The sequence below is a fragment of the Thermobia domestica genome, chromosome 5, assembly GCF_964235325.1.
Source record: "Thermobia domestica chromosome 5, izTheDome1.hap1.1, whole genome shotgun sequence".
In the NCBI taxonomy this organism is placed as follows: domain Eukaryota; kingdom Metazoa; phylum Arthropoda; class Insecta; order Zygentoma; family Lepismatidae; genus Thermobia; species Thermobia domestica.
In genome coordinates, this window is record NC_137458.1 from 282,365,259 (window position 1) to 282,389,271 (window position 24,013).

General features: G+C 37.2%; 1 protein-coding gene across 1 annotated transcript; it reads right to left on the reverse strand.

Annotated features, from left to right (window-relative positions):
* Positions 1–1,261: 1,261 nt before the first annotated feature.
* On the reverse strand, positions 1,262–19,658 carry LOC145686665 (tetratricopeptide repeat protein 33-like). Its single transcript, XM_081760164.1, has 4 exons — positions 19,280–19,658; positions 15,183–15,353; positions 6,965–7,156; positions 1,262–2,094 (listed from the first exon to the last, which is right to left on the reverse strand). Exons 1-4 carry the CDS (start codon positions 19,439–19,441, stop codon positions 1,858–1,860), a joined length of 762 nt encoding a protein of 253 aa, XP_081616290.1. The 5' UTR covers positions 19,442–19,658; the 3' UTR covers positions 1,262–1,857.
* Between the last annotated feature and the right edge of the window lie 4,355 nt (positions 19,659–24,013).

A 24,013-nucleotide genomic window follows, 5' to 3' on the forward strand; every position in this document is an offset into this window, starting at 1 on the left:
TACAGCCCTGATGTACGCTTCCAAAGATTATATCTTCTCAGCCTAGATAGAACATCTTGGAGGGCATAGCTTCCAAATGATGATGTCAAAACAGCGTGTAAGGCTGGCGCAACAATCAGGATGGACCACATACGGTAGACTTCCAGTTTAATTCAATACTAAAACTAGCATATATGAATAGTATATATGCGGTTGCTAATACATAGGTAGAAAAACAAGGTCAGAAAGAGATTAAACTTATCCGTGGAGCGCTGCAGTCATACCGAAAAGCAATTTCTCGCTATCTTAACAGATTTTGCTGTACGAAGATTAATATTAAAACCAGAAGTGGTAGATTTCTATTACTCCCCGTTGCAGTAGACGAATAAGTCAGAGGTGGAACATATTCTTGCGGCACTGAATCTATATCAAGAAATTGTCTCTCGCTATTTAGTACCGTTTTACCATTATGGCGATCAGTGTTGAAATCGGAATCGTATATTTCAAACACTTCTGTTTAAATACGCGGATAAAGATTGAAATGAAACTTGAAACGCTAAAGCCGTATTAAAAAAAAAAAAAAAGTTTCTCACTATCCCTTGTCATTTCAGCTCTATGAAAACTAATATTGAAATCGGAAGTATATGTGTACCACTTCCGGTTTTAGTACAGAGTTAAGAATAGAAATGGAATCTATTCTCAAGGTACTTAATCGACTGAAAAAAAAAAAAACTGTTTCTCGTAATGTATGACCCTTTATGCTGATTAACGTTAAAATCGGAAGTGGTTGATTTCTATTACTTCCGGTTTGAATAGAGAGTTAAGGAAGAAGATGGACCTATTCTTGGGACACTGAATCGATTCAAAAAAAAAAAAAAACGCTTTTCGCAATATCTTACAGTTTTGCTCTGATTCCTGTCTAAAGATGGACGGACGGACGAACATACTCCGTATCTTGCTTCCATGCATAGGATAGATTCGAAGTCTAATTTACACTCCAAATATATCCTTTACATTTACTTCTAATATGAATTGAGAAAATTTTAATAAGATATTCGTTGTCTGAAATAATAATAATAATAATAATAAAAATGTTTCCATTGCGAGACATGTTTATATGGGTCCTTAAAACGCTGAAACAGATGGAAGAGAAAATCCGTCTGATTAGGTAATCTATGTCGCTACTTGTCCATTAAGTACGTGGATTGTAGTGTATGAAATGTTAATTCGCAGCAAAATAATTACGATGGTGGTTTATTGACGTATAAAAAAAATATAGAAGTATAAAACAGAACTCGATTTTTATTTACAATATGTACATGTATCTACAACAGACAATTTTATGAATTATTATACTCCTAATATTAAGAGAATGAACCTCAAAGTTTACTTTTATACCAGCACTAATGAAGATAGTTCCAAGAAGTAATAATTGGTTGGACATGGTGCAGGTGCACTACTTCTTTGTTGGATTTTTTCTAGCATTCAGTCTTATTAGGTTTCAAAACATGAACTCTTTGTTTCATATCTGTTAAGGATTTTGTCAGATGTTCCAGATTCAATTAAAAGAGAAAAAGACAATAGGTAATGATGAAAACAATGACCTTCCACAACAGAGAATGTTTTGCTTTTATTTATTTCTGTCAACTGAGTGTCGTTTCTCGTTTTCTTTGCTGGTGCTGAAAAACGTAATGTGAAAATTCCGAGAGCGTTTCTCGGGAAAAGGATTTATTTTCAGATAAGACCTGTACCGGTATTTCATCTTTTTATCCTTTACATGCAGTGTTCATTTCTTGGAAATTAGGAGTATATATACACATGCATATCCATATAATAATACACTTACACACAGACAAAAAGAACCATGTAATTTTTAAGTCACACTCGCAATTTTACATAATTAGTCACATTTAGCTTGGTATTACAGGTACTAGTTTCATTCTCTCTCTGATTATCAGGCTTCTTAAATTTTGGAGGAACAAACTTTTCCAAGGCTGTACACGGACTGCTTCCTAGTTCTTGAATTATTGGTCCTTTCTTTTCGTCAGCATCTTTCTCTTTCAACGCTTTCTCTTGCCTTAACTTCAAGTGCATTTGCCAGATGGAATATGACCACTGAAAATCCATAAAATATAAATTACTACAAGGTTTTTACGGATTCGTCATCCTTTTACTTTATAGAAAAACAACTGACATTATCAAAATTAAGATTCAAAGCAGGCTAGCACTTAAGAAATGTTATTAAACAATGTGCTTGGCGCCTTCAGGATATTATCTATCACAACGTAAAACCTCAGAGGCATCGAACATATTATTCACAATACTTCGCAATTACTAGACGTATTGTGCCAAAATTTTGATATTGTATTTTGCTTTTTGTTAAAACTGTCAAGAACAGCTCACAGAATTGTTCTCCTAAAATCTTTGGAAGTAACTATGGGCAGAAAGCAAATTCCTTAAGTATATATACATAGTCATTCATGAGGCATTATTGTCGATAACATGAATAGCCTATTAATGCTTATTATTTCATCCACATTTATTGGCTAAAGAGGTGGACCGATTCTCTTACGTCAGGAAAACCAGGTTAGACATCGAGTTAGTGTACGCGGGTAGAGGCGTTGGAGAGGTCCGGGTCCCAAGCGCAGTAGTGTCAGAAATCGAGCCCAGGCACTGAGGCCCAAGAAATGGGGCCTGAAGTTTTGGTCTCGGGTTTCTTCTATTCGACTATTAAACATGGACTTTTGGACGTGGGTGGTGGCGTTAGAAAGGTTCTAGTCATCTGAGCACAGGATAATGTCTGAAATCGGGCCCTGTTCTCAAAGCTCCAGAAATGGGGTCCCGAAGTTCGGGTCCATTCTATTTACGTATTAAAACTGGAGATGTTGAACGAGGGTAGTGGCGTAGGAAAGTCTTAGTCCGTTCAGCACAGCAGTGATGTCAGAGATTGAGCCTGGACCACAAATTTTTGTTTCGTGTCTGAAACCTTTGCTGTGGCTTAATCTCAATACCTGATTGCGCAAGATAAAACCACATTTATAGCTGAGTTGATGATTTTATCTCGCGCATCAGGTATTGAGATTGAGCTACAGCAAAAGTTTACAACACAACCCAAACTTCGGGGCCCAGACCTGATTTCTGACATCACCGCAATGCTCAAGGAATCAAGACCCTTCCAACGCCACCACCTGTTTCCAAAAACATCTTATTTAATAGCCGAATAGAAGAGAACCGAACCCAAACTGTTGGGATCCCATTTCTGGGGCTTCGAATCCAGGGCCCGATTTCTGACATTACCGCTGTTCAGACAACCTTAACCTTTCTACCACCACCACCCTTGCACAACAACTTCTATACGCATGTTTACTAGGCGTATAGAAGAAGTCCGTGCCCAAAACTTCGGGACCGCATGCCCGAAGCCGATTTCTGACATCACCATTGTGCTCAGGGGACCGGGACCTTTCGAATGACACCATCCGCGTCCACAAACTCAATGTCTAACACGGTTTCCCTACCGTAGGAGGATTTTAATAGAATTTTCTCCGTGCTCTTTGAACAAAATACTCAGTACCGGTATGTTAATTTTTTCATCAGTCTACATACAGGGTAGCTATGTGCTAATTCTTATAGAAAGAAGCTTTGACTCATTACATATATAAAATATAAAATCAGAGTGCAGGATAGACAAACCAATAGTGAAGATAAAAGCAGCTTTGGGTCGTTCCTATATCTCTGAACATTAAATCCATTGATCCTTTCCTATTCATACAATCTCAAAAGCTACCACTATTACTATATAAAACACACAGGGGGTTCCAGGGGGAAGGTTACGATGGTACGGCCATATCCTCTGTTCTTTCCGGATGCCAGGGCAACACGAAGACAGAACGTAAGCGGAAATGTCAATATGTGCAGACATTTCGGATTGATAGACTCTGATAGATTCACATCATACGGCTCTCATAGGCTTCTTTTGTAACGTCAACTACTAACCTTTGTGGCATCTTTCAACATGCACAAACATTTCACGAAAATTAAATAAATCTTACGGCACCGGAGCCACAAAAGAAAGGTAGAATTCTTCTGCTTAGAGTGCACAACGAATGATAATATTTTGGAAAAGAAAACAGAAATAAATGATTTAGGGGTAGCACTCGATCATAAGTGTCGTCTTTCGAAAGATATATACTGTATCTAATAACTCTCATCATATACTACTGTGTGTTTAATATAACAAACACAAAAGAAATTAACAACACAGAAGCAGTAATAGCTTCGTTAGACGGACCCTTTTTACTAGTACTGTATACATAAAGTACAATTCAAAAAAGTTCTTATTTAAAAGAGTATAAAGAATACAGATACTACATATACACTGACCAGCCAAACAACTACGACCACCTACTACCTTGAACGAAGTAATTGGACTAACGCAAGAGGCATAGGCCACAGCAGAGCTTCTCGCTAGGTGATGACAGGGATAAATGGAGAAGTATCGGCGATATATCCGAGTGTAATAGGTCAGATTGTGGTGCCTAGACGGCTGGGACGAGCACCTCGAAAACAGCACGACTTGTCGGGAGTTCGAGAGATGATGCGGTTAGTGTCTTCCAAAGGAGAGGAAAAGAATGGCGAAACCAACACCAAACCAAAAGTTATGGGATATCTATACCTCATTAACGATGTCATACAATTGTAGAACAGGATAGAGCGCAAACTGTGGCACAATTAACAGCGGACAAAGTACGAGTGGGTCTGAGCAAACAGTTTAACGTGCACTGTTAAATATGGGACTCCGAAACTGACGTCCCACATGTACCAATGTAACCGCACGCATCATCGATAGCGATTGGAATAGGCACGTTCTCTTCGTTATTGGACCACAGAATAATGGCACAACGCTGAGTGATCCGATGAATCGTGATACTGCCTTCATCACATCGATGGGCAGGTCAGAATTCGTCGTCTCCCAGGAAAACAGCTGCTCGAGACATGTACAGGAGAATGACGACAGACCGGTGGTGGCTTCATTAAAATTTAGGAAACCTTCATACGGTCATACATGGGGCCGGCAGTGCGTGTGGGGGACAAGGTGATGGCTCCTAGGTATCGGCAGTTACTGTTGATTACGTACACCCATTCAGTCGGCAATGTTTCCAGCTAGGAATGGCGTCTTCCAGCAGGATAAAGCTCCTTGTCACAAGGCCAAGGTTGTATTGCAGTTGTTCGAGGAGCATAGTGATGAATTTCACTTGTTTCAATGACCCCCAAACTCACCCAATCTTAACCCAATCCCCATTTTACTCTGAACGTCGTTGAACGTCAGATCCGAATTCATCTATCCTCTCCGCGGAATTTACGGTAATTAAGTAGCTTGTGTGTGCAAATGTGGTGCGTTATCCCTCGTGTCACATACTAATATCTGATTGTTTCCATGCCAAACCGCATTGCTACTGCCCTGCATGCCAAAGGTGGACATACCAGATATTAGATTAGGTGGTCATAATGTTCTAGTTGGCCAGTGTAAAATTACTAGGAAAAAATAGTTTAATACATTATCTACTAGAAGAGAAATTCAAGAATAAATTTTATTATATAAACTATCAATCAACAGAAAATCAGAAAAATGTTAAAATTATTGAAATTCAATGTGAACAAAAGTAAGTTACACACTTACGCAAAAATAGGTTTGCTTTTGCAGTAAATTGTACATTGGTGACGTCATTTGGTAAACTTATTGTCAAGGTTTGAAAAATCCACACGCCTGCTCGCCAGTGGCGAGTACTTTTTTACATTTGGGGAATATAAACACTGTGACTGTAAAATGGTCTGGCTAGTAGTTGCAAGCAAGACCTTTTACGCCCTGCTTATTGTGATATATAAAAGACGGTATGAAATCTATTCCACTATCCATCCCTTGAAAATTAAGTAAAAGCCCTAAACTTAGCACTGACCAACCATGGATATCCCCTGAAACTTTTAAACAGTCGTATCAAGTGGACAGTGAAAATAAATAAATAAATAAATCGTGCTTTCCATATCAACTTACACACCACCATCCTAGTTCCATTTTCTGAATGAGCTCATGAGCATCACTTTATTTTCTTATTTTACCCCCAGAAACTGAAAAAAAAAAAAAAAAAAAAAAAAAATCCTACCCTTTTCAAAATCTGCCGCACATTACCCAATCTGCATATTCTACTTACAACTGGATCTTTTTAAACTTTACGCTTTTCTCGACTCAACTGTCAAACTCACGGTTGCAAAACATGCTGCACTCTTGACAAAAGTTTAATATTTGAACATCCAAGAGGCCACAAAATATAGCAATTCTAAAATTTTCACAGCTATAATACCGCTAATCTCATATACTTATTAAAATGCACCTAGCATATTCCTTTCATTCAACATCAGAGAAATCTAACCTTCATATTCATATGCACCAACGATCATCGCTGCTCCTGCAATACCTCGATTCCTCACGTAGATCTACCAAAACACACAGACAATAACACCACCACCTGGGACCAAGCCTCCTGTGCCGTATATAAAAATTCTCCCATCTAAAATTACACCCCCCCCCCCCCAAAATATATATGTTTCTATTTTTTTGCTATTAAACGTCAGCCTTGATTAAGCCCCTTATAAACTTCCCTCATGGTTTCTTCTGTCGTCTTGCCCCTTTTCTCCATTTCATCTTCACGTAATAACAGCAATAAGAGTGGTGACGAAGGTCATTATTATAATTATTATTATTTGTCTTCCCAATATCCTTTCCCCTCACTCTTCTACCACTTCCATCATTCAAAACTCTTTTCTTCACAGATTTCTCTGCAATTCTTTTCTGCAGGTCATGTAAAATTTATTTTAACTTCACGTTCTTCCGTACAACCTTCAGTATGACAATAACAGAACATTATATTTGTATTTTACAAATAGATGCAAATACGTAATTGCTAACAATAAACAAGTGATTTTATATTACCTTTAAATCTTCTTCCCACAGTTCCTCTTCAGCAGGATTCAAATGAACAGCACGACTAAAGCTTTTAATTGCCAACTGAACCTCTCCCATGGCCATCTGGGCACGTCCTAAGGTTTGGTACGCAGCCCACCATGTGGGGCGACACTTCACAGCCATTTCAGCGGAATTTACAGCTTCGAATGCCTCGTTTAGCTGAAAAAAAAAAAAAAAAAAGAATATTTAAGTAAGCACAATATCGCAATATTCAGTTACATAGGATGTATCGCTCTATACTGATGAAGCACAAAAAGAAATCAAGATGCCTCACAACTTACGAATAACTGTCCAGGGCTTAGATTTGCAGATGATATCGCGATGTTGGCAGACAGTGTGAAAAAAACATAAAAGCATATCTAAATGGAATGCATGCAACAGGTATTTAGCAGCAAATTCAACATGATCAACAAGAACAAAATAAAAGTAATGAGACGCGCAAGGAAACAACAAGAATAATGAAGATCAAAATACGAGTGCTTTTCTTCATTTTCCAGAAAAGCTTTAAGAAGAAACGAACATAAATATAGAAATTAAGAACTCACCTTGTTCCACAATCCAGTCTTCTCTCTACAGTATTTAGTTTTGTTCAAAATTTCGGCTAGCGAACCTCCGAGTCAGAATATTTGGGCCAATTTTTCTTTTAAGGGATAAGAACTTAATATTAACAAGATGAAACAATAGTAATACTCTGCTCATCCTCAAAAAGGCACATGTATATGGCTACACTGCTACCAGAAATATTCAGCAAAATTAAATTCTGAAGATAGGACTGGATTGTGGTACAAGGTAAATTATTAACTTTAATACTATGAATCCTACAGGATCTATCAGTAATTATGAATATAGAAACTTCATTGTATACAAACGTTAAGGACAACCCTCTGTCACTTCTCTACATAGCCACTTATCATATATTACTGATAGATGTTATGGGGTTCATCCCAAAATAATAAAGCATATAAACCGGATTAGATAGGCTAATTGATGAAACCAGAAACACAAAACACAACATCAGACAAAGTAGTATGGTACAGTCCGCAGCAAAAAACCTGCAACATGAGCATTTAAGTTTATTGTGAAACCACGTCTAACAGCGCAGAGAATCAACATAACGTCTAAGTGGCACGAATCACGCCAGGAGAAACCTCGGCGTCTTTTCCTGCACATTTATTTTGGAACAAAACACTTGGTCGTTTCACAATAAACTTACATGCTCATGTTGCAGATTTTTGGCTGCGGACTGTACAAACCTCCTTTTTGAAAACTTGTCCAAGTAGCAAAATCTAGACACAATTTTCAGTTTAACGTCCCACGATTATGCCCTTTAGGCTAAGGGAGACGATGATTAAGGTAAGTGAGTGATGACGGAAGAATTGGTGGAATGAGAAAGTGGGAGGAAACGGGAGTATCCCGAGAAAGTGTTATTACACTTTTAACACTTCGTTTGGTCCATTTTCTTTACATGACTTATACAAACAGAGAACAATGGTATTACAGGAGTTCCTGTCTGCAAAAAGTGAAAAAATAGTTACGAACATGACTCCTGAGCAAGTTGAAATATTAATATAAACTAAAAAGAAGATGGATTTGTAGTGAGCAATCTTGGAAAACGTTGTGCACAATTTCTTGTGGCCATTCGCCTTTGTCACAGTGTCATAGCGAGCTGATCTAGAAACTGATCCTTCATGAACCGCGTAATTTATGCATTCAATATCGCCTGTCGCCACCGACTTTCGTCCTTGTTTCCATCTGTGTTTTCTTTCATGAAACTTCCTGCAATATTTGCGCAAATAACCATACTCAAAGCTCTCGCTATACACTTCTCTTTCGACGACGAACTGTGGCTGTATTATTCCTGGCTGCTGAAAGAAAAATTACAGCACCCACTTCACACTAGGCGGGCATTTCTATTATACTCGACATGTTTCTTTCCTCCCTACTCCATAACGATTGAGCGATAGTCTGCACTGGCGCAAATCTCGGGGGAATGAAGGGGACATGTCCTCTCCAATCTTGGAACTGGGGTGGACTGTCCCTCCCTCCCCCCAATAAACCGATTTGAAATGTGTTCTTTTGGGGAAGAAATGTATGATTTGTGTCTAATTGCCACAAAGGAAAGTAAGATGAAATTGATGTTCTCTAGAACAAGCTTCAAATCTGCCCGCCTCCCAATGTTGAAGACAACTCTGCTCCCTGATCCTCCACAGCATTGTTTTTTTTAACTTTGTAAATATTTTGAACATCGCTTATAAAAATGATTATAGGAACGGTCTCCCCCCCACCCCTTTCCCCAATGCTGAAGACAGATTTGCGCTGCTGGTAGTCTGTCTAACAGTGATAGGAATGGGTGAATTCTTACATCTGCTTCGTCATCGCATGACAATCTCATCTGCCTCGCCGGAGGTTAAAGAATACAAGGCTTCGTAGATCACCTTGTGGTTTAGTTTCGGAGTAAAACATTCTATAGTAGGTGCAAACAAGACGTAAAACGCAAAACAGTTCAGGCAAAGAAGACATCCGAAGAATAACAGCTTCTAACCGAAAATATCGTCACAGAACTTAAGAAAAGGTTAATGAAACCGTACGTATGGAGTGTGGCTTTGTATGGATGTTAGACATGGACTGTAGAAAAAAACCCACCTGAGATTGAAAGACTTCTAAATGTGGTGCTACAGAAGAATGTTTTGCTCCCTCCTTTTTCCTTCCGCCACTTTCTAGCACTTCCTTCATGATACACTCCTTCTCAACCAATATTACAAAATGTTTCTCTTCCTCTATTTAACTGAATCATTGAGTTCGAAAACCAATCATCTCTATCGAAACTAATTTTACAGGAAAGACAAAGAATTAAAGTAGTCAATATACATCTGACTTATAGGGCTGTTTCCATTTTCTAACCATAGAATATAACTGTTTACATAATATTCCACCACTTTGATATGATAATAACTAGAGCAACCCACATTATGCTTTATTTTTTGCTTAATTATGCTTTATATTTTGCTTAATTATGCTTTATTTTTTTCCAAATTATGCTTTATTGTTAATTTCAATCATCGTTTTACATTAATCGTGTATAATGTATAATATTTACTATACATTAAACATTCTAAATATCTTGATCTATTTATTAACATTTTATACAACCAGTTTCTTGCATATTTAATGAACTTTCTACTAATGCAGTGTAAAGGGATGCTCTACTCGAGTCAGTTATTTTCTCACTTGTGTGCGCCTTAGAGGTGCATATATACAGAAAGGAAAAAAATAAAAGATGCCAACAAAAAGTACAGAAAATGCTCAAGTTCAAGAAGTACACATAACAATATAGCATGGAGTTCTTGTACACTTTTTGTACATTTCAAATCATCATACATAACTGCATAGTTACAATTAGAAGAAAACTATTGTTTATTCATTGTTGGCGGAAAGTTTTCTTCTTTTCCTTTTTTCCACTTCAAAGGGTTACACCGAAAAATTTACAGAAATGAAAATAAGGTTTTGTTGTTGCATTGTTATGTTCTCAGAGATTTTGCATTGTAAATATTGGTCTTAAAAATATTAATACAGTATGTTAAACTTGCAGTTAAACAGAATTTTCAAATAATTGTTCCAACAGAATTTTCCAAGAATTGTGCTATATATTGTAAATTATGCTTTATGCTTTATTTTCTAAAATTATGCTTTTAAAATTCGTCTCTTCTGGACCCTAAGACAACCACAATCATGTTCAAGGTACCAACCATATGTGTAAAATGCCATTATGCTTTTGGGTTGCCCTAATAATAAGCTATTTTGATTCATTAAAAAACAAAAATAAAAATTGGAGATGACTTGTTTCCGTACAAAACAGGAAAATATACTTTACGTTATGTTAAACAAATAAAAACATTATTTATTCTTCATTTACAGCTTGAAATAAATGTATTATATACGCTACAGATTACATGGATATGGTTATGTCTGCCACTGTAATAGTATTAAAGTTAACGAAAAACTAAACTAAGTCTGTAAGTTCAGACATCCTTTTGGGTCATGGTTAGAACAAGTAGCAAACTAAGAGTGTAGATTTACAAATCCTCTTCTGGATCATTACAATCTGTGATGGACCACAAAAAATTTTTTTCATACTTTCGTGTCATACCACGAAAGACAAAAACGTACCTGGGATGAATCCGAGCACTTTCTTAATGTCTGCAATTTCCTTCTGATTTATGGCTACTTTTCCAGAATATTCACTTCATTTACTGGTAGTGGAGACAGTCTCAGGGTACTTATATATATATATATATATAAACTTTGACTGTATATAAACCACCAATGAAATGAGATACTTCAACTTCACCAGGAGTCAAGCTTTTGTAACTGACATTGCTGTAATTAGGCACCTAAAATTGCTGTTCCTCATTTCTTGTTTTTTCACAGGAGTTCGTTCATAATACAGTTTGTTATAATACTCCGGCCACCAGCTTTTGAAATCAAGTATCATATTTGTTCTCACCTCTTTTACAGTGAACTTTTGTAATATGGTTGATAATTCTATCAGTGTGGCATATTGTTGAGGAATGTATATAGGTCTTTCCTTTGGACTTCTCTCTTCACAACCTCAAAATCACGGTCACAAGGGTTGAATGAATGCCCACGTAGTGGGAGAAAGTGGTGAATGCCATCAAAAGAATTAGTCAGAGATATTAAAAATCCCACGACTGTACTTTCGATTCTCGAATGTTGTGCCATCTGGTGGCATATTTTCGAACTAAGTGGAGATTTCAATATACAACATTTTTCTATAACCAGTGGGGGCAGATGCCTTGTTTTTAGCCTAAATGTGTGTCCACATCAGTTGACTTGAAAAGTGCAATAATCTCAATTTGGTAAAAATGTGGAGATAACTGCTTTTGGAACTCATCGATTAAGTTATATCTAACATTGTTCTTTTCTCTCCTACTATTTCTAACACTTTCTCATACGTCTTCCGTATAACTAAGCTAATTCTCTCCACACCCACGTTTCGAAAATTTCCGATTTTCTTCCTTTGCTTTTGGTATTGTTTGTATTTCTACCGCATCAAGTACAATAGCTACTCCATAAGGAACATTTTCTTAACTTCTTATACATGGATGGACAGAATAAACTTTTCTTCTTTTTACGTGCTTCTTCCACAATTCCTATCCTTGCTTTTACTTCACGTTCGCACTTCATGTCGTCATTAATTCAGTAATAATACTGTCCTGGTATAGAAAATAGTCACTTGTTGAGATTTCTCCCTCCTACTTTTGGGCTAAATTCAATCTTCCACGGAAATAGCAAATTAAAAATTAACGTTCGGACTGTTCTGCTCATGTGCTTCAAATTGATATGGATGCTTCGTGTCCTCAGCTTCTATATATTTGTCTGGTCACTTCATCCAAGAAAGAAAGAAAGAAAAAGCAATCTTATCTGAAAACGAACCAGCATTGTGGCATTATTTTCTATCCGATTAATTACTATCTTGAGCCGCGATAGCTCAGTAGTAGAGCGTACTTCCCTGGTGCATCGTGGCCTGATTCTATTTCAGCTCGCGCCAACTGTGGTTTGTGATGGACAAACACCACGCGTGCGTGGTTATTCTCGGGCTTCAGCCGTTTCGTCCCATTTTCTTCATTCCTCCATGTCATTCACTTTCATCATCAGGCTATTTTTAGCCTTTACAGCATAACCGCGGGGCGTAAAACTAAAAGATTTATTTATTTATCTAACAATCACCACAGCTCCACAATCCACAGCTTAGAGGCCATTTTATAATGGATATCTAACAGCAATAACAATGGAAAGGATTTGGGAAGGTATCGGCCAGGGCCTGTTTAGTAGGTATCAACCTGGCATTTGCCTAGTAGGACTTAGAAAAACTCTGGAATACTCGTTGGGATGGTCAGCAATGGGAATCGAATCCACGGCCTCCCGAATGCGAAGCCAACGCTCTACCACTTAAGCTATTTACTTCGCTTGGTAATTTCATTTCATTTCATAATTACTTCGCTTACGTCTTGTAGTTATTACCGAGGCCTGTGACATGGTCCTGTAATCCAGTTCTCCTGGAGCGGAGATAATGTGGTATGGAATGACCTCTACGTTGAGACTAATTTTGCATAATGCTCTGTATACCCAGCAACTTCCAATGGCACCAGATTCACGCTCCGGTTGATTCCGAGCCTACATTATAGTAGGTCCTATCCTCGGTGCTGTGTAAGGACGCAAAACATTAAAAAATGTACAGTCATCGATACAAGAAAATATGATATTTTACGTTCCAACAGTATTTATGCTATTTCCTTTTATTACATACATGCTATTCCTATATAATCAATAACTTACGGTCGTAAGCGTCCATATTCTATAAACAACCATATAGTTTTGATGGGTAACCTCGAAACGGTAGCTCAAGAATATTGAAGTAGTGTAATTGCAGCGGATGATCCTTTAACCCCACTGTGACGGAATTGTTCGTTGAAACTGTACGGTTATTATGCAGTGTTGAATCTTACATCTGAATATTAAAAAATAACGAGGTTGTGCTCCAAAAGTAGCAGATTTGAACTATGTGCAGCCCAAACACAAAATGAATTATTTTGCAGCTATACTACTCATATATACGAGGTGCATGCCGAAAAGTTTTTCATACTCTTTGAAAATTCAATTTATGTACATAAACCTTTTAAAATTTCTCGAATTTTATTCCACAAGCAGCAATACTTTTGCATTCCTAAAAAAACACGAGTCAAATATTTTAAAAATTAGACTTTTGGAATATTAGAAATTTCATATTATACGCTGCGATAACCTCTTCACTTTGCACGCAGCATCTTCGAACCCTTTCCTGAGCTTTGGTAAGAAGGCAATGCCACACGGAGCGAGAATAAGTCGGGTGCGATAGAATATGGACTTCACTTTCTGTAGAAATTCCCAAGTTTACTCTGCTAAGTACCGTACCTCCCTGCTGTGACTGGAAGTCGATCATCTAACTGTATAGTTGCTACATGGCCAGTCTTAGATTTAAAAATAAAAAAATTTTTTAAAAAAAATTTTAAAAAAAAATTACTTACGTTCCATGCTCGTTTAATTTGCGAAGATAGAGTTTCATTTTGAAGACACCATACTGTTGACTGCTGTTTTGTTTCGGGGTTATAGTTGTAAATCCATATTTCGTCACCTGCGATGATATTATAAATGTATTTACTTTCCCGTACGAAAATAATTTAAGCATATAACGTCACCACTCCACGTGATCATCTTTTTGCTTAGGCATAAGCATATGTGGGAACCAAAACTTTTACTCATTGTTAATTGAATACTCAACAAACAAAACTTGTATTGTACGATATAAAACTAATAATTTGTGGTTTTATATAAGGAAATAAGAAAGAGTAATAGTCTGCAGATAATTTAAATTAGCGTGTCGCCCAATTAGAAATTTCGGCAGCAAGGACACTTAAAAAATCGCCAAATCTGCTACTTGTAGCTCGATCTGGCAACACTGTTATTATATAGTATTGACGCTTACGAGGTAAGTTTTGATTATTATTGAACTATGCGTCTCTTGATTTCTTTAAGATGCTATCCTTATCATGCAAGGATTATCTTTAAGCTGTCTACGCGCTATTTTGTATGTCGTACTACCATCCTAATCACCTTTTAACACTCCTGTCGTCCATAGCTTTCTTTCTGACGAATGTTAAATGAAGCTAAACGATGATGAATGAATTGATCACATGAGAAAACCTCAGGCACAACGCTGTCCACCACAAGCTCTCAACTAATTTTGAAAATGACATGTAAGGCATTTTATATAAGGAAATATCTAACCGATGAATACGGGTATGAGAAATGTTGTTTCAGTAAATTTCAAAGTAACAATTTGATAATTCACAATTAACAACCAAAGGTTTCATTTGAATAAGAGCTTAAATAGCATGAATGACTGTTCGGATAAGGGCTCATATTTGCACAATCCTTACACGTATACGACATGACAAGGATAATGATGTTATAATCAACGGATATTATACCTTTATATATAATAATAAATGGTCAATCCTCTCTCTCTCTCTAGATACCTCCCCTGTAAAATTGCAGATTTGTTTCATTCAAACCAACACTCCAATTACAATACTCTAATTCTGTGTACTTTAATACCACTTATTACCTGCAGGTGAACTTGGGCCTTCATTTCGTGTAATGCCTCGTCCTGTGGATTAAATAATAAAGCCTCTTCCCAACGTCCCATTGCTTCTCTCAATCTCCCAGCGTCAACTAAAATACAGCCTTCGGACTTTAAACGACTGCTCTTCGTGATGTTGTCTTCTAACTGAATGACCTGAAAAAAATAAATAAATAAAATGAATAAATAAATAAAAATAAAAAACGAACAGTAATCTTCATAAATGTACGTATAATTATTAATACCAAATATTTTGAAGCTTTTCCATTCCACGCAATTTTTATGAAAATATTTATAATTGGATAAATTAAAAATTTGATGATTCATCTGCGTTTACTTGTTTGAACTAACATTTCAGAACGCGAATGGAACATCAAAAGTTTAATTTATTTAATTTTGAATTTCTTTAAAAAGAAATCAGCAACTATTAAAATTTAGCTATTATTTTACATTATCAATTAATCTATAATGCAATATATATATATATATATATAGGATGTTACAATACACAACTGACAACGTTTGGAAGATGATTCCTGACACCAAGATAAGACAAAAAGTATAGACCAACCTAGGTGCACAAATGCTTTGAAGGTATATTATACCTAGGTATTATTAATTTGTACAAAATTATTTGGGCATATGCAAATTAAATATACTGTAAACTGTATAGGATATTTAAAGCAAAAAAAGTAATGTGTTCTTTATTTTATTTTTTTGTAGTTTTTATTTTCAATTAAACATCTCACTGTACCTGTTTAGTCACATAGGGCCCCCAATTTTTAATCGGTTTAAAATTTACTTAGGAGCAGTACTGGATTGGTATCGAGAAAATTTAATACAATCTACTTGGTCTAACATCCTAGGATTACCCACATTTACCATAAACATTTCGTGTGCTGACTTATAACAGGTCGTCATAACAGTAGTAATTTTACGGTAAAAATGAGTAATTGCAGGGCTCATAGTGGTCTGGTCTCTTCTAAATAGTTGAAAAGAGACCAAAAGCACATGAAAAAGTTACCAAAATCTCACCAAAAACTAACTTTAAAACTTGATGCTAAACCTGGGCGTAAATTTAATTTTACATTTTTTTTTTTTTTAAACCAAAACAGGGCCGGCTGGATCATAGCTGAAATATGCAATTTTTGTAATAAGTTAAGATTAAAATTATTTTACTTAAGTTTGTCAGTAAATAAAAAAAATTGCATTACTTGTGTTTAGAGGTTCATTATTAATTACATACTTTGCACAGTTGTCTATTTCAACTTTGATCTGGATGGGGTAAGGCCAAATTTGTACATTTTCTAGATTACCATTAACTGGTAATAAAATTTTATCTTATATAATTGATTTGATACAAATCCTGGCTTGGTACTACATGATTGGTAAACATAGGTATGGTTTCTACCAACATTCCGCATACAATAAAAAGTAAACTATAAACAGGTAATATATGTCATTCTCCTTTAACATGATAAGATCAAAGCAAATAATGTGGATTATGTTTATACCATTATTATGAACTTTTAAAATAAATTACCAACGTTAACTAAAAATGCAGTTGCATACAAAATGCTTACAAGGGCTCTCAAACCCATCTTGATTGCTTAAGCACCCACCAACCATCCACTGTGCTTTAGAAAGAATAAATGCTCAAGTAAGAATAAAGCTGACTTGATTTACATGTGGCAGCAAGTACTGAAGTTTTCAGAAGAGTAATAAGGGACAAGTTTCTGGCTTTTCCCATTTATTTTTATCGTATTTTTCTTAGAAATCTGCCAATGCAAAACATAAATCACACGAAAAAATTACTTTACCCCCCAAAAAAGTAACTTTTAGTGACAAATTTTAAAAATAAAAGTAACTTTTAGTGACCAACTTGAAAAAAAAGTAACTTTTAGTTAAAAAAGTGACTCGCTATGAGCCTTGTAATTGCATAGGCTATTCAAAAGAGTATTTTCAACATGGCAATAATGATTTATGAATAGGTTACGTACTGTTTCGGTCAGTTATTTTGCTGTACAATGATGCCCGGAGCTTATTGGAACTTAACCGTGAAAGAGGATTGTATTAGTTTTTAATTTCCTCCGGTGGAGTATTTAATCTGTATTTTATGTTTACAAGTGTAGGATTACTAGTCTCAAGCCGTGGCAAGTGTTATAGGAAATTAGTTCACATGAAGGAGGACTATATGAAATATTTCTGCATATTATGTTTACAATATGTCTGCAAATGTTTACAATATGTTTTATTTTATGTCTGCAAAAATAATATAAAGTATATGAAAACTACTACAAACGTGCCTACCTATTCAATTAAACTCTCAACTAATCTTACCTAATCTATTCTACTCCACTCTACCGAAGCACGTTTCGTGCGGTTTATTATTATTATTATTAATTATCCTCATGGCACACCAGTTTGGACGCATAGGAAAGGTTCTAGAATGCTGGCCCGTACATATAAGTAACATTTTGTTAGTAGCCAAGTTGGTTCATTATGAAAACTCAATGTACTCAATTCACGTTGTAATGCTATGCCAGTGAAAACGACCCCATGCCATAGGCGTCGGACGACCACCGATAGTCAATTAGAGATATCTCGCCAAAAATTGGCGGCCCCGCTTCGACAATCCGCGGTGGCCCCACTCCCGCTTTGAAAATTATACCACCAGCAGAGACGCAACGAAATGCCAATGAACAACAAAATTACTCCCCCAAAATATGTTAAATCGCCTATATACGTAATTTGTTACATTAAGGAGAGTCTAAAAAAACACTTTAAAAAAGTAAAGTAAAAAAAGAAAAAAATACGTGCCTTAGGGTAGACGCGAATCACCAACTTTTGGAATAATAGGCGCGTGCTCTTCCGACTTGGCCATGGAGGCGATGGAGAAAATGTCGCTTGTAGAGAAATAATCGTTGAGGTGTTTCTAATTTAGCTAATCAGAGTCCTCCTGTAATCGTGTATATTCGACCGTTTGAGATTACATAAAATTCGTTCGGCATGCAATTTTATAACAAAGTGACGCGTGTCTCTTTACTTTGTTTCATTGTTCTCTCATATTCACTTTCAAATGATCGGCTACAGTTGTCATTTAAATTCATACAATTATATGCACTCATCCCAAGATTTTTCACTTCATAATGTAGAGGCAGGAGTTATTCTTGACCTCTGTAGCTCACTTTAGGAACAATTCGCCAGGAAAAATAATATATAACAATAACCGCATGCATATGACTGGCGATAGTTCGTGTTGGTCCGCGACGAATCGAAAAAGCGCGGACCAAAATGAAGTCCTCGCTGCTACGCGGTGGTAACTTCAATACTCCGACTCTAGATATCTCTTTCGACTCGATGAAACCCTGCCGCCAGTGGCACACGTCCTTCGACGCGTCGCTATATAGACGATCGACATTTACGGCACGGGGGAGTGAAGGCTGGTTAGTAGCTAGGTTCCTTACTTTCTTTATTACGAGTCAAAGGGTTGCGTTTCAGTGTTTTAGAACCCTGTCGCACGTATATTATGAATCTGTACGTAATTATCTGCACAGGCGCCAGAAATAACAATGCAGAACGTCTTAGACAATAATTTAAAGCCAAAAAGTTAAAGCTTTTTAAAATTTGACGACCTGTTCTCAATTTGTGTGCATTTATTGTAATCGGGTTAACTTCCGCAGATGGCGGGGTTGGCATTTAGAATCTCTCCCAATTCGTTTCATGGCACCAGAACCGAGTACCTTGTTCTTGTCTAAATTGTAATAATTGTAGAAAACGACGACCCCTACGGGACTTCTAACCCCCTTCGCTTGCTGTTGCTCGCTCAGCTATATTTTGTGAAGTAACTCTGGAAACCTTGTATGTACAAGATTGGGGGAGAAACTAAAAGACATGCAAATCATCATTAAAGAAAGAACAAATAAGTAGTAATAAAACGTTGAAAACTGTCTCATGTGCTCTTATCCGGGGCCGTCATGTGCGGCAGTTTAGCCTTGTAATCAATCATCTTCACTGTGCAAATTTTAACGAAACAAGGTGATATCTAATTCTCCTTGCACTGTAAGACAAAAATGAAGTACCTTTCTTCTTTTCGACGCAGTCAACCAATCCACATCTTCATCAATCACTTCACTGTCACTTTCGTTACAATTAAAAGCATTAGACACCACATTTTTCTTCACATTCTCACCAACTTTCCTTTTCCATCCGAACTTCGGTACACCTATTTTCAAAGTTGTCATTTTTATTTTGCACTTTGTTAAAGTCCACAGGAATATCAACACTATATCATATATATTATCTAACAAAAGTGTGCCACTCCTTACAGAACATCATATTGAGCACGACAATATACACAAACATTCATATCTTGCAACTTCGAACACCTTTACAATCATTGACCAAAGCAGACAAAATCAAAGCATCCATATTTTTATGTGGGTGGGGAAATTGGAAGTTCCTACCAGCGTTGCCAGACTCACAAAACACAATAAACCGTCCGAGAAACAATGCACCCTTTTCTTTCTTTTTTTTTTAAAAAAAATCTCGGTCCTGCTGATGTGATAGAATACTTTATATACCAAAAGCAAGGTTATACTATATCAGTTTTTTTTATCATCCTTACAAAGAATGAATGGGCACTCTTCGTGACACAGAAGTATTTAATCGATAGTCCATTTCCTCCCATGATCGAATCAACATTTTTTTCTGTAAGAAGAAGTGCCCGTAAACATAGTTGCTGATCCTAAGGGAACCGAAGGGGCCCGGCCCCCCAAAGCTCATGTCAGCCGCCTAATTGTATTTAAGAATATATACAATATTTGGCATACTTTGAGAGCAACTTGTCGTAAAAATCCTCATATATGCCTTCTGTATCTGATTGCCCCCCACCGAATTTACAGAGAAATCGGCGCCCTTGCGCCCTACACATGGCAGCAAAGACGTTCAACTTTGGAGGATCTCTGACATGTTCAATGATTCGCCGAGGGTGTTCTGATCTCCAGATTCGGACATTATGCCTGTTGACTTTGCTGTCGATATAGAAGTTCGCCTAATCACTAAAGACTACCCTGTCCCAAAAATCATCCTTTTCCAGGAATCCCAACATGTCTATACTGATGACAGTGCAAAGATTTTCGTCATCTTCAGTGAGTGCCTGCAGAAGTTGCAATTTGTAGATCCTGAATTTCAAACTTACGAAGTACATCCCAGACTTAAGTGAAGCAATTCTAACTTATGGCTCGCTTTCCGAACTGAAATCGTATGGCTGCGTTGGAAAGGTTGCCGAACTCTATCCACTGTCTCCTCCGAATGCAAAGGATGGCTGGAGTTTTTGCCTCCATGTCTCCATGAGTTGTATATTTTAAGGAACTCCACATGTCAGTACAACACGTGTTATTGACTGTAAACAGTGTAGCAGACGAGAAGCCGACACGAAATACAACGAGGGAAGCCGAACGAAGACAGACTTCATGAAAGGACCCCGAAGAGAACAAATAAAAGCCCAACCACTGAGGGACCTGGCATCAGTAAACCAACTGATCGTGACCTATCCTAAACCTTGGAGGCTGCTATGAAGTTAAGGGGTCATAAAAACCTGAAATAATCCCTGGAGGCTGCTATGAAGCTAAGTGAATCATCTTAAATAATACCATACGTCGTGAGGGTTGCTATGAGCAGATGTTTCCTAGAACCGTATCCTTGAGAACCCTGGAGGCCGCTATGAAGCTAAGGGATACTCCGTACAGAACGTTATAACCTGCAAACCTTTGTTGTTAGAACTTTTGTAAACACAAAAGACTTAATTTTATAATAAAATTGGTGAAGGGACAAAATCTCGGTCCATTATTGACTACCTATAAGTCATTACATGGTCATAGGTACCGGAGTTTTGTACGGGGCGCTCTTTTTATTAACATTTTAGCAGGCACTGATAAGGTCAGTATCAAAATCCATCTAAGTTTCACCATCACCCCCTTCTTTTCTTTTTACCTTTCCCAAGTGCCATTTATGTCGGAAACTAGATAAGATAAACAAACATATAGGTCAGGAGGGAATAATACAAATATGACAGAGGGTGCATCTAATATATCCTTTAATATGCCTCATTTGACGAAGTATTCGGGACACGTGCATAAAGACCCGGACAGGTTTTTTGTGCTATTCGATCACATGGTAACCAGGCAATCATGGTCACCAGCTAAAAAGAAGGAAATTTTACCGATATATCTACAGGACACGGCACTAGATCTAGTGTTACAACTTAAAAACCAAAATCAATTCGGAACGATGTCTTATGAAACTCTTTACAATCTAAATTAGTTGCACTAGGTAGGCCGAAGGTCCCATCGTATAAGGCGGAACAGGAGTTATTCTAAGTCCAGCAAGGAACAGATGAATCCATAGATTCATATTTTTTGCGCAAACTCCGAGCAATCAGGCAGTTACTACCGCAAGCGACAGAAGAGCAAAATATCCATAATTTATCCTTAGGGTTACAAAGGGATTTCCTTAACAAGATAGCGTTAGAAAGGTTTGCAACAGTAGACGCCCTACAGACAAAATTAAACATCTTAGAAGCCGCCAATGACCTTTTAAGAAAAAGAGAGCATGCAGAGCTATCACAAAAACTGCACATGCTATACGGCCAAAATCCTATACCTAACTCATATATCATATGCGTTACCAACTGAACCAAAGATAATGTATTCTATACAACAGTCTACCACCATACCTATCCTGTACAAACGCAACCTGTCACACAACCAATACACAGTTATGTACTTACATAACAACAATTTAATCTTTCTATAACGACTTTTCAACCTAATCCTCAAGAATATCAGAACAAGACTCAAGAACCAAAGACCGTTCCCCACCACGAGCAAAATCCTCAACAACATGACCTATTTACCTTGGCCAATAAGATGGCAGAATTATCGCTGGTGATAGCGCAGACAAGTTATTGAAATCAGGGAAACAGAAGGAGGAATGGCAATAATAAGGGAAAGGAAAAACGGGGAGGACAAGCCCTGAACAGTCAGGAGGCTACACTCGCGGAAGATCAAAGTTTTGTATGCGCGATATGCCGGAAGCGGGGACATGGTGCATCCGTTTGTTATAAGCGTCAAAAAATGTGTAAGGCCGTCCCTTGGCAAGGGGGCCGGCACTCATCATCATCCAGAACATGAAGACCAAAGACAAACTAGCAGGCACAATGATATAGCTTACGAAATTCCTGTGATAGAGAAGCAATCAGGACAATTGGCAGAAAGAAGAGGAAACATCGCGCTAGAAGACGAAAATAACAGGTCACATTTAACAATTAAAACTAAATCAGGACCTCAGAATGCAATAATTGATACCGGAAGTATGATATCTGTCTGGCCGCCCGATTCCTTGCCCCCTGGCAAAGTCTAATTCTCTTTCAGACAATAGTCAAAGGAATTTCGGGAGACAACTTTTGTTTAAATCAAATAGCATTGATAAAATTTAAAATTGGTCAAACAATAGTTACTCATTACTTTCGAGTAATCAACAGGACATTGCCAATAATTATAGGAATTGATTTACTCCAACGTTCGCATTCCGCCATCGACTTAGACAAGAATATAATTTTTTCTTTAAATGTAAACGGAAGCCTCAGCTGCCAGCTGAGAACAAGGAAAATACGCTGTCAGCTTTTACAACTCAGATAATAACGCAGCCACAGCAAGAATGCTTATACGTGACTAAGCAGATAATACTTCCCCCACGCTCGCACACATTCATTCAAGTGGCAGGAAAGAAAAAATAGCTGATGCGGATTTCTTGTATATATCATAGCTCCCTGGAATACTCGAGAAACAGGTTAAATGCTCTCGACCAGAAGATAGAAACAAACAAAATGACAATTTTAATATCAAATCCTAATAGGAATAGCGTCATTATAAAAAGGTATACCCCAGTGGCGGTTCTTGAGGAAGGGCACGAAATTTCTTTTAGCGTCTTAGAAGAACCGAATTTTCTAGAAAAAGCGTACCAGTTTAAGACAAAAGAAGAAACTGAAGAACGCTTAACATACACAGAGAAACTTTTCAATAAAGAGCTCTTTGATGTCAACCCCAACTTGGACAAAAGACAAAAACAAGCAGTTTAGGAATTATTGTTCAAGTATAGGAATGTTTTTACGTATGCCCAGACGACATCGTATATTTTAGGGGATATGTTCATAAAAGTGGGATTTCTAAGTCTACTGTATTTCAAGACCGTTCCCCACCAATTCCATTACATATCAGGAACCAGGTAGACAAACAGATTCAAGAACTTATCAAGGCAAAAATAATTAGACCCACAGACAACAATGAATATTTTTCTCCACTTCTGGTGCTTGGGAATCATAAAACACAAGAATTCCGGGTAGTTCTTAATCTGCAGAAGTGTAACAGCTATACCTGTATTTATTGGTACTATTTCAATCTACAGAGGCTGTTCTAAACTCTATAAAGGGGAAAACCTTTATAACAACCATTGATCTTTCGAGTTCGTATTTCCAAATTTTGCTGCATCCTAAGAGCCGAAAATATATGACCTTCGAGCTCAATCATAACAGGAAGTCGTACAAATTTTTGAGGTGCACAAGTCACAAAGCCTCAGCATCGCAACGAGGATGATTCTGGAAGGACTACCGTATAGGGTTACAGTTTTTCTGATGATATTGTCAGCAGCGCATACAACTTTCCACAACAGTTGCAGGCACGATTTTCGGACATCACCCAAGAAGACACACATAGGTTACCATGAGTTTCACGTATTAGGACACCTCGTTAGTGGAG